Source organism: Vanacampus margaritifer, chromosome 10, assembly GCF_051991255.1.
Source record: "Vanacampus margaritifer isolate UIUO_Vmar chromosome 10, RoL_Vmar_1.0, whole genome shotgun sequence".
NCBI lineage: Eukaryota > Metazoa > Chordata > Actinopteri > Syngnathiformes > Syngnathidae > Vanacampus > Vanacampus margaritifer.
In genome coordinates this window covers 2,413,419-2,432,799 of record NC_135441.1, presented here as the reverse complement: position 1 = coordinate 2,432,799, position 19,381 = coordinate 2,413,419, and the positions used below count along the sequence as shown (strand labels likewise).

General features: G+C 43.9%; 1 protein-coding gene across 1 annotated transcript; it reads left to right on the top strand.

The window, feature by feature from the left end:
- The first annotated feature begins 4,423 nt into the window (after positions 1–4,423).
- On the top strand, positions 4,424–19,116 carry LOC144059489 (uncharacterized). Its single transcript, XM_077578612.1, has 8 exons — positions 4,424–4,454; positions 4,557–4,659; positions 5,514–5,547; positions 5,716–5,819; positions 5,941–6,211; positions 6,362–6,471; positions 6,616–6,683; positions 18,843–19,116. Exons 2-8 carry the CDS (start codon positions 4,561–4,563, stop codon positions 19,114–19,116), a joined length of 960 nt encoding a protein of 319 aa, XP_077434738.1. The 5' UTR covers positions 4,424–4,454; positions 4,557–4,560.
- Positions 19,117–19,381: the final 265 nt, after the last annotated feature.

Sequence of the window (19,381 nt, the reverse complement as noted above, 5' to 3'; positions counted from 1 at the left end):
TTTTCCAAGACACGCTGCGCGCGCATACGTTATCCGACCGATACGAATTTTAGCTCATTTTGTAGGAATTTTTCCCATCTTTAGCTCAGTGTCGAAATCTTTTTTAAGGAATGTAAGCTCTCCCCTCTGTGCGGGTTCAAAGACAGTGAGCAAACAGTAGACAAATAGCCTTCTCCCATTGTTGTGTATTGCAAGTGCCAGAGTGGAGCAATTAACTTTAGAGTGGCGGGAACAAATAAATGTACTTCCAAAAGTTTCACTTCAACTCATCACCATGGCCACAATCTTTGCTCACTAGACATCAAATTCTCACATTTTGTAGTCACGAGTGTCTTCTTTCAGACAAACTAACTTTTATTTGGCTAAGGTGTCATTTAGTACCTTTATTTTCACTTTATGCGAGGACAAGTCGGATGAACTCGCCTATCTCTTCCATGTTAAATTCAGGCGCCTTTCGCTCTTCATTTCTGATAAATCATAAGTTTTCAACCTGCTCTCATTTGGTCATTTTTCATCCGATTAAAAAAATGAGAACATGCTCGTGTTCCCCAAACCCTTGCCGTTCTAACGAGCCATTTCTTGAATCTGTATCTTCAACCGTTAAGTCGTGAGAGGCTTTTGTTCAAGGGGTGCGTCTCTCATACAATCTCAATGGAATGTGAGGCGCGTGACGGCTCCAAGTCAAAAATGTGTGTGCGCTCTTAAAGTGACAGTGAGATATTTTTAGTTTCTGTTGATTATGGTTAACTTCCACATTTCTTGACCGATTTTTGTCGTTTAAATTTTAAACTCTTCAGCTCATTTACATTTTTTTAAATACATTTTCAGGGACAGTGAAATACTTTTAGTTGATGTTGATTATGGTTAACTTCCACATTTCTTGAGCGATTCCAGTGGTTTAAATTTTAAACTGTTCAGCTCATTTACAAGAGTCAGCAGTCCCATTCAAAATTTCCGCGGGAATTTTTCTAGTTATGGGACTGCTTTGCGAAGCAAGCAGGCACATATTGTTATTCTACCTAGGACAGTGGTTTATTTTTCTTGTCGTTATTATTATTATATATTATTCCACGATTTTTCCGCTAAAATGCGGCCCGTACCGTACATCGCACCGGCACAAATGAGGTATCAAACGATGCGGCTCGATCTGAATCGCTGCGCTATTATTTTTCTAAGAATTCCCAGTTACCATGGCGACGCTATTCCCAAAAAACTCCCAAATTAACTCCCCATTGGGAATGAATGGGAAAAAAATCACACTTCAAGCACCTTTTTCCAAGACACGCTGCGCGCGCATACGTTATCCGACCGAAACGAATTTTAGCTCATTTTGTAGGAATTTTTCCCATCTTTAGCTCAGTGTCGAAATCTTTTTTAAGGAATGAAAGCCCCCCCCCCTGTTCGGGTTCAAAGACAGTGGCTGAATTAGCTTTCTCACACACTCTGTTGGCTAATTAGCCATCCAGTGCCGGGAACCAAATAATGTATTACAAAAAATTTCACTTCAACTCGTCACCACTGCCACAATCTTTTGTCACTAGACGTCAAATTCTCACATTTTGTAGTCACGAGTGTCTTCTTTCAGACAAACTAACTTTTATTTGGTTAAGGTGTCATTTAGTACCTTTATTTTCCCTTTAAGCTCGGACAAGTCGGACCAACTCGCCTATCTCTGCCATGTTAATTTCAGGCGCCTTGCTCTCTCCATTTCTGATAAATCATAAGTTTTCAACCTGCTCTCATTTGGTCATTTTTTATCCGATTAAGAAAATGAGAACATGCTCGTGTTCCCCAAACCCTTGCCGTTCTAACGAGCCCTTTCTTGAATCTGTATCTTCAACCGTTAAGTCGCGAGAGGCTTTTGTTGAAGGGGTGCTTCTCTCATTCAATCTCAATGCAATGTGGGTGCGTGACGTCACTTCAACTCGTCACCATGGCAACGATCTTTTGTCACTAGACGTCAAATTCTCACAATTTGTAGTCACGAGTGTCTTCTTTCAGACAAACTAACTTTTATTTGGCTAAGGTGTCATTTAGTACCTTTATTTTCACCTTAAGCAAGAGAAGTCGGACTAATTCGCCTGTCTTGTACATGTTAATTTCAGGCGCCTTCCTCTCTCCATTTCTGATAAATCATAAGTTTTCAACCTGCTCTCATTTGGTCATTTTTTATCCGATTAAGAAAATGAGAACATGCTCGTGTTCCCCAAACCCTTGCCGTTCTAACGAGCCCTTTCTTGAATCTGTATCTTCAACCGTTAAGTCGCGAGAGGCTTTTGTTGAAGGGGTGCTTCTCTCATTCAATCTCAATGCAATGTGGGTGCGTGACGTCACTTCAACTCGTCACCATGGCAACGATCTTTTGTCACTAGACGTCAAATTCTCACATTTTGTAGTCACGAGTGTCTTCTTTCAGACAAACTAACTTTTATTTGGCTAAGGTGTCATTTAGTACCTTTATTTTCACCTTAAGCAAGAGAAGTCGGACTAATTCGCCTGTCTTGTACATGTTAATTTCAGGCGCCTTCCTCTCTCCATTTCTGATAAATCATAAGTTTTCAACCTGCTCTCATTTGGTCATTTTTTATCCGATTAAGAAAATGAGAACATGCTCGTGTTCCCCAAACCCTTGCCGTTCTAACGAGCCATTTCTTGAATCTGTATCTTCAACCGTTAAGTCGTGAGAGGCTTTTGTACAAGGGGTGCTTCTCTCATGCGATCTCAATGGAATGTGGGGCGCGTGACGTCTCCAAGTCAAAAATGTATGTGCTCTTAAAGTGACAGTGACATATTTTTAGATTATGGTTAACTTCCACATTTCTTGACCGATTCCAGTCATTTAAATTTTAAAATGTTCAGCTCATTTACATTTTTTAAAATACATTTTCAGGGACAGTGAGATACTTTTAGTTGATGTTGATTATGGTTAACTTCCACATTTCTTGAGCGATTCCAGTGGTTTAAATTTTAAACTGTTCAGCTCATTACCAAAGAGTCAGCAGTCCCATTCAAAATTTCCGCGGGAATTTTTCTAGTTATTATATATTATTCCACGATTTTTCCGCTAAAATGCGGCCCGTACCGTACATCGCACCGGCACAAATGAGGTATCAAACGATGCGGCTCGATCTGACTCGCTGCGCTATTATTTTTCTAAGAATTCCCAGTTACCTTGGCGACGCTATTCCCAAAAAACTCCCAAATTAACTCCCCATTGGGAATGAATGGGAAAAAAATCACACTTCAAGCACCTTTTTCCAAGACACGCTGCGCGCGCATACGTTATCCGACCGATACGAATTTTAGCTCATTTTGTAGGAATTTTTCCCATCTTTAGCTCAGTGTCGAATCTTTTTTAAGGAATGAAAGCCCCCCCCCCTGTTCGGGTTCAAAGACAGTGGCTGAATTAGCTTTCTCACACACTCTGTTGGCTAATTAGCCATCCAGTGCCGGGAACCAAATAATGTATTTGAAAAAATTTCACTTCAACTCGTCACCATGGCCACAATCTTTTGTCACTAGATGTCAAATTCTCACATTTTGTAGTCACGAGTGTCTTCTTTCAGACAAACTAACTTTTATTTGGTTAAGGTGTCATTTAGTACCTTTATTTTCCCTTTAAGCTCGGACAAGTCGGACCAACTCGCCTATCTCTGCCATGTTAATTTCAGGCGCCTTCCTCTCTCCATTTCTGATAAATCATAAGTTTTCAACCTGCTCTCATTTGGTCATTTTTTATCCGATTAAGAAAATGAGAACAAACCCTTGCCGTTCTAACGAGCCATTTCTTGAATCTGTATCTTCAACCGTTAAGTCGTGAGAGGCTCTTCTTTGAGGTGTGCGTCTCTCATTCAATCTCAATGGAATGCAACCAATCTTGACGATAGTTGGGTGTGGTCTTCTCTCGTTTCCCCGATTGGTTCGTTTTCTGCTTGTCTGTGCTGTGGCCAATGAGAGACGCTTGAATGACACTAATTTAGAAGTTTGTCGACGACCTACTCCTCCCATTTCATCTCGTCTGAGGTAAGTTGCAAGGCAATTGTTTGTAGTCTGGTGAATAATGCTAAATAAGTGTGATTTTGCAAGTTTTCCCCATCCTAAACTACATCACGTTAATACTGGCGATGTATTGAAACGTATTTGATGTGTTTGAACGTTATGTTTTATGCTGCTGTTTTAACAAGATTGGAAACGTTAAGTGCTAGAGATGGTAACCTACATGCTAGCTGCACCTGCTAGCGCTAGCAAAGAGCTAGCAGATGTTACATTAAAGTTTTAATGTGCAGTAAAAAAAAACTAAGAAAAGTTTGAGTAGGCTCTAAATCTCAATTGTATACATCTCTCGTTGCTACAATATACAGTAAGGCTTTTGTCTCGTCTGTCGTCGACGTGGGGGGGGTTGAGTGGAGTGTCGACGGTGTAGCGGAGCGGCGCCAATGAGGGATTTCGGAAGTGTACGTTTTTAATGCTTCATACACATCTGAGAATAACTACAAATTTGATCTTGAATCTTTACTTTTGACTCTGTCATGGCAAGTTTTTTTTCTTTGCTGTAGCAGCATGCCGCGGAAGGGGAAGCGTTCAGAGGCAGCCAAGCGCCAATGGAAGAAGCTGGACCTTGCTGCTCTGGAACTGAGCCCAAACAGCGCACCCCAGCATGTACTTTACCTCTATTGAATTCTTTGTTAATGTGCAATACACAATATTTCAGCCTACAAATACAGAATCAGGCAGAAAAATTAGCTTAAAAGCCTTGTGTAAAAAGCAGTCTGTTTATGCAAGACACTAGTAGTAATGTTAAAAAATCCTTTATTAAAAATGGACTACCAACGTGTTTCAACACAAGCTTGTCTTCATCAGGGCACAGTTTTACGAATATAGAGTGTATGACGTGATTTGTGCAGTGCTTTATTCATGTCAAAATAATTCTGAATAGAATTTTGATGAAGTCTGTTTTCTACAATATTTCAAATATTCTAAGAAGTTTTCAAACTACTGATGTCTAAAATAAACTCACTAACATTGATCACAAACTTGTGAGATGCCTATCCTGGACACAGATATTTCACATGTTATATTTAATAACTGCAGACCTGGTCTATTGCATGACTGTGGGAGGAACAGTTGAAATGATAATGTCAAGCCAATAATTGTGTTAACACTTGACAGTAGTTGGAGTACATTATATTTATCAGTAGATGGTGCTGTTGTGAAGTTAGGCTTGTACAATCTGCTGCCTTTTTGCTCATGTATTTGATCAGAAAATTCTACCAAATTTGATCAATTGTGACTGTATTTCAGACACAAACAAAAGTATCAGTTAGTCAGTCCTTGAATCTCTTTCGTGATTAATAATTTCATTAATAAACCTGGCCTGAATTAACATCACTTGTATATACAAAAGACCTGGTCAATTTTTATTGAAACTAACTTAACCATTACAACCTATGTTTGCTTTTTACTCTGCATTAAGGTGACTGCACATGCCTACAATTGTAATGTCTATGTTTTAGGTGTCCTCTGTTGGTGCCAAGGCTCTGGTACCAGGTCAGTCATCATTTTAATTGCTTTTGCAGCAGTTTTACAATTGATTATTTAAAAATTTCCAATATTTTGCAGGTTCATATACACTCAAAGTGTAACTTGTACTGTGCATTGTCAGCAATTTAAGTTGTGAGACTTGACATGGTATTCATGGTGTGTGCATCATTTTAGGCAGAGGCACTGGCTGGCGCCACAGAGTTCGGGAATGGCCAGTTTCAACTGTGACTGGGCGGAGGCACAAACTGGTCATTCCATCACTGAACCAGGACAACAAGGTATGTTTTATAATAAACTGCCTGTAAAACAAATTAACCTTCATTTGTCTTTTTTTTTATTTTTTAAATACTTAAAAAAAAAAAAATTCAATGACTTCTTCTTTTTTTTTTTCTTTAATAGTTTGTCCTGGTTGTTGGTGACTCCCACCTGCGAGCCATTGCCGATGGGGTTGTGAAGCTGCCGGAGGGACATTTCTCTTTTGGCGTGATGTCCACCCCGGGTGCCAGTGCCTCCGAGTTGCGTGCTGAGGTGCTGAATGCTGTTCTGCCTCGGTCACCCGAGGCGGTCTGCATTTTGGCTCCCAGCAACAACTTGGGCCGCCCCATCGCTGAGGCAGCGGCTGACTTTGGCCAGTTTTTGCGCACCGTCTGCAGCCGCTGGCCCAACATAAGTTCACACATTTCCTTCATATAGTTCATACATTTACATTTCAAGTATGTACTTGCATGATATGTCAAATATGTTCTGTTTAAAATACATTTCAGCCTTTTCCCGTAGTTAAGCAGTTGATGAATATTAATGAAAGTTCATCTTGCTCCAGATGTATATTTTACTTTTTTAAACTTTGTGCAGGTTGTTGTCCTGGACTTCCCCCCTCGTCTGACCATCGAGCTGGCCCAGCAGGACCTTTTACGCCAGGAGTACCACCGGGTGGCAGCAATTATGGGTACGTTCCATGTTGAAAATTGTTTTCACACACAAAGTTCTACTTTTCTTTACGTCACCTCCTGATCTGATTTTTGTGTCTCAGCGGGACTCTTGAACTAATAATGTTTTTTTTCTTTGTTACTGTAGGTATTCACTACCTATCTGTTGCTGGCCACTTCCCGCTGTCACAGCTTCACTTGTGGTGTAGAGACGGGGTAAGTACATTAGTTGTTGCAAAAAACAAACAAACATTTTATTAGTGCTCCTCCTATCAAAAGTATGTTTGCAGATATATAATATTTATTTCTGATCATGTCTGGAAGGTACACCTCAGTGACAGTGATGGGATGCCGGTGCTTGCGCGGTTGCTGTGGGATGCTGTCAACATGCGGATGGAGAGGACTGCTTTCTGATAAATCATAAGTTTTCAACCTGCTCTCATTTGGTCATTTTTTATCCGATTAAGAAAATGAGAACATGCTCGTGTTCCCCAAACCCTTGCCGTTCTAACGAGCCATTTCTTGAATCTGTATCTTCAACCGTTAAGTCGTGAGAGGCTTTTGTACAAGGGGTGCTTCTCTCATGCGATCTCAATGGAATGTGGGGCGCGTGACGTCTCCAAGTCAAATGTGCGTGCGTGAATGTGCATGTTTCTTAAAGGGACAGTAAGATACTTTTAGTTGATGTTGATTATAGTTAACTTCCACATTTCTTGACCGATTCCAGTCGTTTAAATTTTAAACTGTTCAGCTCATTTACATTTTTTTATGGACAGTAAGATACTTTTAGTTGATGTTGATTATGGTTAACTTCCACATTTCTTGAGCGATTCCAGTGGTTTAAATTTTAAACTGTTCAGCTCATTACCAAAGAGTCAGCAGTCCCATTCAAAATTTCCGCGGGAATTTTTCTAGTTTCTTATCTTATCCATCCTGATCACTCCCAAAGAGAACCCTTAGCATCTTCATTTCTGCCACCTCCAGCTCAGCCTCCTGTCTTTTCCTCAGTGGCACTGTCTCCAGACCAAACATCACTGTTCTCACCACAGTTTTTAAACCTTTCCTTTCATTTTAGCTGAAACTCTTCTATCACACTTTTCTCCAACCGTTCCAGCCTGCCTGCACATGCTTCTTCTTTTATTTTCCACACACTCCATTGCTCTGGACTGTTGACCCTAAATACTTAAACTCATCCACCTTCTTGGTCTCTTCTCCCTTTAACCTCACTCATCCACTTGAGCCACTCTCATTCACACACAGATAATCCGTATTGCTACGGCTAACCTTCATTCCCCTCCTTTCCAGGGCAAACCTCTACGCCTCTAGCTTCTCCTCCACCCGTTCCCTGCTCTCACTACAGATCACATTGTCATCTGCAAATATCATAGTCCATGGAGATTCCTGTCTAACCTCATCTGTCACCCTGTCCATTACCATAGCGAACAAAAAGGGGCTCAGAGCTGTTCGCTGATGTAGTCCCACCTCCATCTTGAATTCCTTTGTTACACCTACAGCACACTTCACCCCAATGTCTTACAGTCCTCATACATGTCCTGCACCACTTGAACATACTTCTCTCCCACTCCAGACTTCCTCATACAAAACCACAATTTCTCTCTGGACAACCTGTCTTAAGCTTTCTCACAAAGACACAATGCATCTCCTTCTGGCCTTCTCTGTACTTCTCTATCAACATCCTCAAAGCAAATCCTGCGTCTGTTGTACTCTGTTTTTTTTTGGCATGAAACCATACTGCTGCTCACAAATGTTCACCTCTGCCCTCAGTCTAGCTTCCACAACTCTTTCCTATAGCTTCATTGTGTGGCTCATCAGCTTTATTCCTCTGTAGTTGCCAGAACTCTGCACATCTCCCTTGTTCTTAAAAATGGGCACCAGCCCACTTCTCCATTCCCCAGGCATCTTCTCACTATCTAAGATCCTGTTGAACAACCCATGTACAGATCAGTCTCTCCCTTATTACTGTCCAACCCAAGAAAAAAAAAGAAGAAGAAAATTACTGTCCAACCCAGCATACAAGTCATCGTAAGCCCCTTGTTTGGCCTTTGTCACTTCTACTTTCACCTTACGCTGCATCTCCCTGTACGCCTGTCTACTTTCTTCAGTCCTCTCAGTGTCCCACTTCTTCTTAGTTAACCTCTTTCTCTGGATCCACTTATGCACCTCCTTATTCCACCACCAAGTCTCCTTATCTCCTTTCCTTCCAGATGACACACCAAGGATTCTCCTAACTACGAGTACGGGTGCAATGGTTTCAGATTTTGGCGTACGATTATAGGCTGAGAACAAATCGCCCTGGATGTTGTACTTCTATGAAGAACGTACACAAGCGGTGTGACTTGAATGCGCCAGCTAACATGCTCAATGTCATCAAGAAGTTGCCTTACAAGCTCAGGGATAAGTGGAGAACTGTTGCATTTGACTTTCAAGAAAATCATAGGAGAAGAGCAATGTTCTGAAAGGCAAGTGAAGATTGCTATTGATCCCATATTTGGTGACATACAGGATGCCCCAACACTTGGGAGGATTACTACTAGTAGCATAGGAAGGCCTATGCAACAACAACCAGAGGGAATAGTTGGAACAAAGGAAGCAAACAAATACAGCAGCAGCAGTGTTACGGATTATGTTGTTTCGTGGCCGTTTGTTTTTTTTGTGTGTGTGTGTTTGTGAGTGGTGAACGTCAGGCTGTGGAAGCGCGCCTCCTGATTGGTGGTGTGCCACCTACTATTAAAGACCTCTGTCGCCTCAAGTCAATGCTCGATTTTTGGTTCAGCCCTTGGCCCCACGCAGTCCCTGTGCCTCTTTCGTTTGTTTGGTTTTGTATTAGTGTCCGCTGTCTTTCGTGGGGTGCACCATTCGCCATAAACTCGACATTTCATTAATTGTCCATTTCCCATTCTTTGACTTAGGACCTTCGCCATAACCGTCGTTATCTTATTCGTGCAGTCAGTATTCATTTGGGTGCACTTTGACAGTTGGTGATTCGGGAGCGGTGGCTCCATTTTGTCTAGTTTTCGTGAGGTGTAGGGTCTGTGTGTCCGTGTTCTCTCCATGTCCACCCGTCTTGTCCCCACCTTTCTGCTACTCCCCTCCTCCATGTGTGCTACCCACGCGATAAACATCAATTACGTGCCACCCAGCATGTAACAAGCAACAACATAACAAATACAGAAAAGAAAAAGCTCAAAGATGGAACTGAGGAGACTTGTCTTAATTACAAAAGAGGAAGTAACATGCTGGAGTCATGCAGTCTATTGGAGGAAGAGGCGCACAATGAGAAGTTGGAATTCTTGAAGACAAATGGAGATTGCTTTGGTTTCATGTGCACAGGAAAACATCTCTTCTGTAAAATATGTGGACTACGACATCCCAGCTTGCTGCACATCCATCAAAAGGAAAATATTGATATTGAGAAAGACAATAGCCCATCAGTTAACACTAAGGATACAGCTATGGTGGTGCCGGTGACCAAGACTTCAAGCTGGCAATAGTACCAGTGAAACCAAAGTCAATCAAAGGTCAAAAGGTCATGAAAACCTATGCCTTTTTGGACCCAGGGAGTTCTGCTTCCTTCTGTACGACAAGTCTTTTTTCTTATTGTCCCAACCAAAGCCATTTTTTTCTTCAGTTCTGAAGCCAGGGGAAATGAGGTGAAGAAGTTGTCTGTAGTAAGGGTGTGACCCTCTAGTGCAGTGGTCCCCAACCACCGGGTCATGGACCGGTCCTGGGCCGTGGGTCACTTTGGACCGGGCCCCGGTGGGCCGCATGGTTGAAAGAATAAAAAAACTTACTGTACTTGTGGTTAATTGATTAGCCGAGACTTAAACATATTTTATTTTTTAAAGTGACTGGATTCTCTCTGTTTACGACGGACTCTTGACGCATGTCAGATGCTAATGATTTCAGTCGACAAGTTAGCAAAATGAATAAAAAACAGACATATTTGGAAAGTTTCTTTGCAACAGAAAAAATGCCCTGAGATAACACAGGAGCCTATGACCAAGAAGAAAAAGAAAGGTGCATGGACTTACAGCTACAGGTGATTACCACGCATGATGGCCCACTCTGCGGCAAGCGGCTCTTTAGCGTTATGGTGAGTGAGTTATTCATTGACTTTAGATTTGTTCTGTAGTGCCTTGTTATGTTGCCGCATTTAAGGAGGGCACTGTTAATTTAGTTACATAAAAATGTGGCTTCACATTTATTGTTATATCTACAAAATACCCCAGTTTTTGTGTTGCTCGTATCATTTGTAAGCATTACCATAGTGACCTCACCATATTAAAGCATTGTTGTTACCATTGTTATGGTGTTTGTGCTGCTAGTATAGGTACATTAAAATACATAGTGGATTTACATTTGTTTTGTAGCCTTTTATTAATCAGCCGCTGAACAGCCAAGCTCCGCGCCCCCACCGCCAACCCACTGGGTTGCCGGTCCGCGAAAATTGTGGATTTGTATGAACTGGTCCGTGGTGGAAAAAAGGTTGTTGACCACTGCTCTAGTGAATTGCACATCCCTAAGACACCGCGCATGCCGGGTTTGTCTCCCGCTGTCCCCACGGAGGCTTCCCAGTGTTGACTTCAAGTTTCGACATCACATAGCGACCATATTTTGATGGTGTATTTGGCCAACTTCTGGGCATGTATTGATGAAAGAAGCAGTGGCCCCTGAAAGAGACCAGCTGCTCGTCGATGCACAACTCCCAGCCAAGGTTGAACATCCGTGGGAGTAGACAGTTCCACGTCCTCCAATGCTCCAGAATTGAGGACATCTTGTCTCATGATGACACTGTGGCCTCATGAACTTGTCATCGAATCGTAAGATGCGACTTATATTTATAAATCTTACGTGTGGCATTGTCTCTGCAGAAATGGGGGCTCCTGTCTATATGTGCCAAAGGCGGATTGTTGCCTTGTGCTCCGGTTTGTATACACCAGCCAGGATCAGCAACCCTAGGTACGCTCGCAGGTCCTGTGTTTTCACTGGAAAATCACGTTATTGTTCAATGTGTCCTTAAAGGTTTGTTATTTGGACAATGCGCTGGATGATCTCTTCATTGAAAAAACAATTGAACGCTGTCACGGTGCTGATCCTGGCTATGGCATAGGTCGTTGCCCTGGGCATTGGTATTGTAGGGGGGTTAAAAGGTCATTGTGGATCGGAGACCACACGATTTTCCCGTTTTTCGATTGCCAGTTGCCCTTGTACGCCATTGTTTACCTCTTCGCCATCCTCGCCCGCCTCGTCCTCGTCTGTAATGGCGACACCAGGAAATAACAAAAAGCAGGAGACACATTAATGTAAGTATGTTAATATTTATTGAATGTCATAGTAATTCTAATGGTCTTAGCAAATGTTCTATACTTTGGCAGAAATTGGCACAGTTTTAGTAAACGCTCGCTATTGTTACAGCACGCAGCTGCGGCAGCTCGAGGTTCTTCAACGTTTTTCTCCAACTGGGTTAACCGGATCTACCTCATATTTGCTCAGAAGAGTGTTTAGGCCTTCATGATGTTACAACACGCAGTTTGTGAGTTTTTGGGAATCACTGTGGGCGTGGCAACGCACTGTTTGCCAAGAAAACACAAATTTTAAGGGCCTAAACATGCACAAAAACTCATGAAACTTGGCACATACATTTGGCCTGGCAAATGTGTGCAATTTAAAAAATTACTCGCTAGCAACCCCTAAAAAATCTTTAATGAAGCAGCCCCAGTTGTACGTTTCAGCAAGATCTATGAAAATTTGGAGGTATATGAAGGAGCCAAAGACAAAAAAGTTTCTTGGAGCCATATGTAGGGTTGGGTACCGATAGTCGGTACTAATACAGCACCAGATCTGACTTAAGCGGTAGGCCTGCGATTTCAGTCATTTTGGCCAGGGATTTCATGGTGGCCCCATGTGGGAAAAACAGATGGGGCTACGTTAAGACAAAGTTGATGTTCCAACACTTAAAGCAAATATTGAAGACATTAAAGATCAAATAACAGCTGCAGTGCAATCAACAACACGGTGGGCTGCAACATTCTGAGGTTTTGGGAGGAATTCTCATATCAGCTTGATGTTGTCCATGCTTCCAGTGGGAGCCACATTAAGCACTTGTGCAACATGAAACAAAAAAACTAGAAGGTATGTACAACACCAATTCACTGTCCAAGCTACAGATTTCTATTGTTTGTTGTTGTTGTTTATTGTTTGAAATATCGCGTAATGACTTTGGTGTATTCTTTTCGAATCAGCCTGTACTTTTAGCCAATTTTTGCAGGTGGGCTCAAGTTAAGCCTCATATGGGCCTTGGCTAAAACCCACATGGGCAACCCAGCTTTCTCCCATCTGGGGCCCACTCAAGCTGGGCTGAATATGGTTTTCCTGATTGTACCCATAAGGGCTCATTTCACAGTGATGCCACACAGTTATTTTGTTACAAGCTTTAATAACAAGGAGACCAGTAATACAATCAATTACCTTTTATATTAGTATTGAACGCCAAAGAACAACAAATGGTCAGTGTTCCCTCACTGTCAAATGGAATTATTCATTTTCCACCTCAAATGAACCTGGAGCCTAACCCTAACCCCTTTTTCAGGGCAGGGTCAGCTACGGCAAAAAGATAACTCTTATCTTTATAAAAACGATACAGAATTTAATTATGGGAGCTAACAGTAGCACAACTTTGAACAGAATGCAGCCCTCTTCGCAATATCCACCACTTCTAAATGTCTTTCTTAAACAAAATTTGGAAACAAAAACGGTGGTGCATACAAACTGGCACCCTGAATCGCAATCCCTGCCTAACTCCAATCTTAACTCCCATAATCCCATTCTTCCGTTTCACTTGCCTAATCCCCATCCTATAGGGTCACCAACTGCTAATAAGATCAAGGCGGGGACAAGGGGTATGTGTCTGAGGGACAATGTGGGACACACCTCAGCGATGCAGAGGCCCCTCCCCATGGGCAGACTCACTGATGGTGGTTTAACCATTACTAGCACATAAATCAGGGCTGCAGGCCAATATTTTTTTGTGAGGAGCGCTGCAGCCCCCAATTTAACATTTTAGGAGCACAGGAAGAAAATTTAGGGGTGCACACGTAAATTGACTTGCAAAGTAAACATTCACATTTCACAGCATTTTCATTATATTACTGATAAATTCTACGGTGTTTTTGATGAATATTTTCTGTACAAGTGCCTACACATCATACACCGTAAATATACATTTACATCTTAAATACTAAAAATGTCAAGTTAATGTTTAGACCAGAAGTGCAAGTATTATCAAAAATGTTCACACTCTGCACGTTTGTGTGTATCAACAAAAGAATGTGCAGTGGTAGCCTGTAGGTTTTGTTATGATTTCATAGCTGTATTCATGGCTATGGTTCATACTCAAATCATTAAAACAAACTCATTAAATTTGAACACATTAATATTAATGCTTTAAAGGATAACAAAATTATTACAATATGTACTGACATTCATGCAATGCACCAGCTCAATTAGAATGTTTTGTTTACTTATTGCCATCCCCAAACGGTGCCACTGATCGTATGAAGACAAAGTTTGCCACTTGAATGTGACTTGGGATGCCGCATCACAAGTGAAGTGTTTACAAAGTGTTGACATTTAACTGTTTCAATTTATATTTTAACTGTTTCAATTTAATTATACATGTGTAGAAGTAGATGAACATATGTTAACCCAACCAGATGTGTAGGAAAGGTTGTGATAAGGATTGCTTATGATATCATCTCTGTTTGAAGTCTCTCTGTTCTGTTCCATGAAACACAGAGGGGGCCAAAAGTTTCTGTTTATCAGGAAAGGTTGAGGTGCCAAGCGCTTCTGCTCCTCAGCTCGTCCTGTCGTAAAATCGTATAGGGTCCAGAATCTCTCTACATCAAAGACTCTGGTCGGGAAGTACTGTTTTTTGTCACATCTCTGCTAGAGGTTCAAAGGAGAGCATAGGCGGGGCTGAATGTAACAACTGTTGTATAAAGATGCTACAAGATTGTCATCCCGGCACACACACTGGACAGCGATCACCATTTTTCAGTGAGGTCTCTGTGTGTCTTTTGAAAGCTTTTAAAATAAAAAACTTGCAAGAAACTTCTTCATCGATCTCATTTATAATTTATTTGAACACGCAATAGATTACAAAATCCAGGTAATCCTTACAAAGTGGTGACCCCGACGATTCTTTGACTTGTTCCAGCTGTAGCGTTAATGGATGGATGGAATTTCTGGCGCCATATTAATTGAACGGTAAGTGGAGGCATTTATCCACGTAGAGAAATTCTGTCTGTTTGGGATCGCTACTGGTGTTCGTCTTCTGAATTGGCTAAATTGTATATGAGATCTGAGTGAACAAGTAATAGTGGAGTTTGAAGTCGTTTTTTGGTTACAAAGGGACACAAAGTCCTTGATTTTTGATTTTCCTACGACATTTGTACTATACATACGTGTTGACGGTCTTGTTTACGGAAGTACGTCACGTTGGATTCAGCGCTGCTGTGAGTGAGACAGCATTAAGGACAGGTTGAAGAGAACGGCTATGTTTGTTTTTGTTGTTTGTTATTTTTGTTGTTTAGCCGCTCGCGAAGAAATCTGTAGATCTAGATATAACTTATTATTCGACGAAGCCACGGTGTATTGTATTTTGTGAAATCCGTGCACTTTGGAGATATTTGTGTTCGTCTGTGGTTATTTTATTTTTTGGAGGAGAGATGTGCAACGTTGCTGAATAAATTTGATCTGTTGAATTGTGATACCATAAGTGAGACGTAACTGACTTCCGGTTCATACTCGGAACATGTTGTTGGTTACACAAGTTGCAAACGCTTCCGAGGTCGGTTTAGGAGTTTTGCCCGCTAGGCGGAGACGGCAGTTGAAGATTTTAATGAATGATTGGATGCGCGTGTGTTCAGAAAAAGGATGGATGCCGTCGCTACAACCTACGGTGTCTGATTTCGTTGATGAAATCGGTTGAACTTGCTTGTGCGAAGAAACGGCGAGCGCTGGATAAGCAGGTAAAAGAAACGTCTATTTTGTCTTCAAATGGAAGAAGGGTCAGACAGAACTTAAAGAAAGTGGATCAGATGATGGTTTATGCTAGAATGTTAGCGTTGGGTAGCTCTGTGAAAGTTGCCCGGATGGCGATGTTAAGTGATTTTGAGAACAAAGAGGCTGATGCTAAGCTAGCGGCTCCGCCGGCGTACGAGTTGCCACGCGCGGGGGATGAGTTGTCCCCTATAAACCCGTTTACTGAATCTCCATATAGTACTGCTGTTCAGATGCTGCACGATTTGCAGGCACCTGTATTAACTGTAAATTCAGGTCGTCTCGATGTTCAGTGGAATGGAGGCGATCTTGATAAGACGCTATCGCGCGACTCTGTTTTGAAGGCCGCGGATGCATTAGCTGCAGGCGTAGCCACTTCTGTTAAGCAATTGGAACAGAAATTGGATAGTGTTGGCTATGAGAGATCATCCGCAGGAAAAATTTAACCAAGCGAGAGCTCTTGGCTTAGAATTGAATAGACATGCGGAAATTCCACAGTTAGCTCGTAGTAAATGGCGTTCTATTCTTTCTCGTTTTGAGAGGGCGGCGGAAGATGAATTGATGGAACAAAACCGTGTGTAAGGGCTGAAAGGGATGACTTGTTTCGACAACGTGACCATGATATGACTGATGTAGCTTCTAATCAAATTGAAGACATACAAAGGAAGCTGGCACAGTTAACATGTGCTGTGGAAAATGTTTCAAGACCACGTGACATTAGTTTGACTGACAGATCACCAAACGTTACTCCCACACGACCTGTGACTCGCTCCCGAATACTACAAGCACCTATGTTGACAAAAGTGGATCCAGCCACCGGGAATTCTGCTATCATGTATAAACCTTATTCCCCTTCCGATTTGGCCGTAATTTTACAGAGACTCCCACCATTACCAGCGGTGGGGTGGGGGGGGGGGGGGCAGAATTGGCTCAGGTCTTTGCAGAGGGAGGTGATAGGTCAGAAATTGACAGCGGGGGATGTGCGCGCGCTTTTGACCAATGCCTGTCCTCTCTCAACTTGAAGTGTTGATGACGAATTCAGGACTGCCATCTTTAATGGATGGTGAAGCACTGTCACGTGATAATTATTTGACACTTTTTGACTTCCTTGATGAATTGTTCCCAATCCCGGAAATTGTTATTTCTGATTTGATGTTCGCCCCAAAAATTGATGAAGAAGCTGCCACATTCATTGACCGTGCGCTTGTAGAATTTTCGTTAAAAACTGGACACTTACCAACTGACTCTGCACTATATTTACAAGTTTTCAGAGCAGCTGTGCTAAAAGGACTCCCTAGAACGGTTGTTCAGGCCATGGACTCAAATCCGGATTTGCCCGGAGCAGAACATTCTAGATCAGGGGTGGCCAAGTTCGGTCCTCGAGAGCCACTATCCAGCCTGTTTTCCATGTCTTCCTCCTTCAGCGCAGCTGATTCTAATGATCAGCTCATCAGCAAGCTTTGCCTCCTTCCCCCGTCCCCTCCCCCTCCCCTGTCCGCCCTCCTCCCCCTCCCCTAGGCCGGGGGTTCCGTCCGTGGCCCGGGTCTCGGCGCTCCGGGGGCCGGGGGAGTGGGCGGGATTGGTGTTGTGCCCGCCCCGCTCCGGTGGGCCTCCGGGCACTTCGGGCGGGCCCCGGTATCCGGGGGGCAAGCCCCGCCGGGGTCCCGGTGGGGTGGGTGGGGGTTTTGGTGGGCGGGTGCGCCTCCCCCCCCCCACACTGGGTGGGGTCACACACACGGTTTAGGGGTAGAGTTCGCCAGTCGGCGAGCTGGCGAACTTAGTAACAGGGTTAGTTTTTCACTTAGATCGTTGGGGTGACGACCGGGGCCTCTCCCCGCTGGGCCTGGGGTTCGGGGATGCCGCCCGTCCTCCGGTGCCCCCATCTCCCCTTCTGCCCCTGGTGTTCCGTCCCTCCGCGTGGTGGGGTGGGCGTGGGTGCCCTCTCCGCTCCGCTGCCCGGCCCCCTCTTCGGCGCGGATGCCTGGGTGCGGTGTGTCCCCGGGGTCTGGGGTCGGGGGCTGGGGGGCTGTCGGTTGGTGGGGGTGGGGGCGGGGGCGGCTTGGTTGGTGGGGGGGTGGTGGTGGGGGTGTCGGGGTGGGGGGTGCTGGGGTGGGGAGGGTGTCTGGGGGTTTGGGGACCTGGGGGCGGTTGGGGCTGGGTTGGGGTGGGTGGCGGGGGTGGGGGGGCGGGGGGGTCGCGGGGGGAGCGGGGGTTGTGGGCCGGTGGGGTGCCTGGTGGGCCTGTAGTGCCCCGTCCTGCTGCGTTGGGTTGGGGGCGCGGGCCGCGTTGGGGTGGGGGGTGCTCCTGCTCCGGGGTTTGCTCTCCGGCCGGTGGCCCCTGCGGGGCCCGGGGGTCGTCCTTTGGCGCGGCCGCGGCCTGGGGGGCCCTGAGGTGTTGCGCTTGCTCTGTCCTGGCGGGGGTCGACGGCTCCCCTCTTTGGTGGAGATTTTCATGCATGCTAGATCCACCACACCAGCATCTATCGAGACTCAGACACAACTTGTTTCTCCCTCAGGTCATTGATTTGGTGGAGGCTGGTGTCTGTGGATCTCACTCTGCTTCATCTGTCCTTTTTACCTTTCCTCAGTTTCTCCTTTGGGCCCTTGAGGTTTCCCTGATTTGTTGGAGTTTGGATGTCTTTGGGGTTGGTGAAGGTTAGTGGCCCGGTGGGTGGTGTCTGGTCGGTGCTGGGCTTCGCTTTTCTTTCTTTTCTTTGGTCCCCCTTTGGGTCTCCTGGCGGCCCCACGACTCTGGCTGGATTTTGAAGTGTTCGGTTTAGGTGAACGGTATGGGAATTCTTATTTATTTTTATTTTTTTTTTCGCACGCACGCACGCACGCACACACACACGCACGCACACACGCACAAACACACATACAAAAAAAAAAAAAAAAGGGAGAACAATGATGATGACATTTCAAATGATCAATACTGAGATCTCCCAAAAAAAAAAAAAAAAAAAAAAAAAAAGCAAGCTTTGCAGAAGCCTGACAAGGATCCTGATCATGAATCAGGTGTGTTAGTGGAGAGAAACATGGAAAACAGGCTGGATAGTGGCTCTCGAGGACCGAACTTGGCCACCCCTGTTCTAGATGGTTAGCCTATCTTAAACATCATTTGAGGAGGTATGCTAAAGATATCGAATCAAAAACTGAAAATCAAAAGAATACTGAATTACAATTAGCCATTATGCAATTGCAAACTTTAAAGAAAAAAGAGAAGAATCCTGTTCTTCCGGCTTCCACTGATATGTCATCACCTAATAATGTTATGGGCGATTGTGTTATGTTTCAGTCAGTTCCATTCGTTGGTCGAGATTACTGCTTCAACTGTGGTCAACCTGGCCACTGGGCGGATTCCTGCCGTTTGCCACGCGGCAGAACTCGGCGGCAACAAAGAGGGCGTGGATATTTCCCACAGAGGGGACGTAGCTCACAGAACATGCCCACACGCCGAATGTCATCACAACCGCCAGTGCCGAATCAGCAGTTCCTGCCGCCACCTGGTGGACAGTTTCCGCAATGACTGGCCCCTGAATTCACATTCAAAGGCCTCTAGGAACCGATGATTGAGATGGAGGTAGGAGGAACTTCCTTGTCATTTATGGTGGATACTGGAGCTCATCACTCTACCATTAAGACTTTGCCATCTGACTGTACGCTCACCACTAAAGTAACATAAGAGTTTGAGCTTAAAGTAGTTCATTAGATGTTGCTACATCCTGTGTATGAGAGTGTGAGACTGTAAAGTGCTGAGCGTGTGAATGGTGGAACAAAACAGGATGTGTGGTGCAAGGGTGTGCAAGAATGGAATGTTTCAGAACAAACGGTGCT

Coding starts and splice junctions, on each gene's coding strand:
- LOC144059489 (XM_077578612.1), top strand. CDS start 4,561: ATGCCGCGGAAGGGGAAGCGTTCAGAGGCAGCCAAGCGCCAATGGAAG. Junction 5,820..5,940: donor CACTGAACCAGGACAACAAG/GTATGTTTTATA, acceptor TTTCTTTAATAG/TTTGTCCTGGTTGTTGGTGA. Junction 6,684..18,842: donor ACTTGTGGTGTAGAGACGGG/GTAAGTACATTA, acceptor GTTATGTTTCAG/TCAGTTCCATTCGTTGGTCG.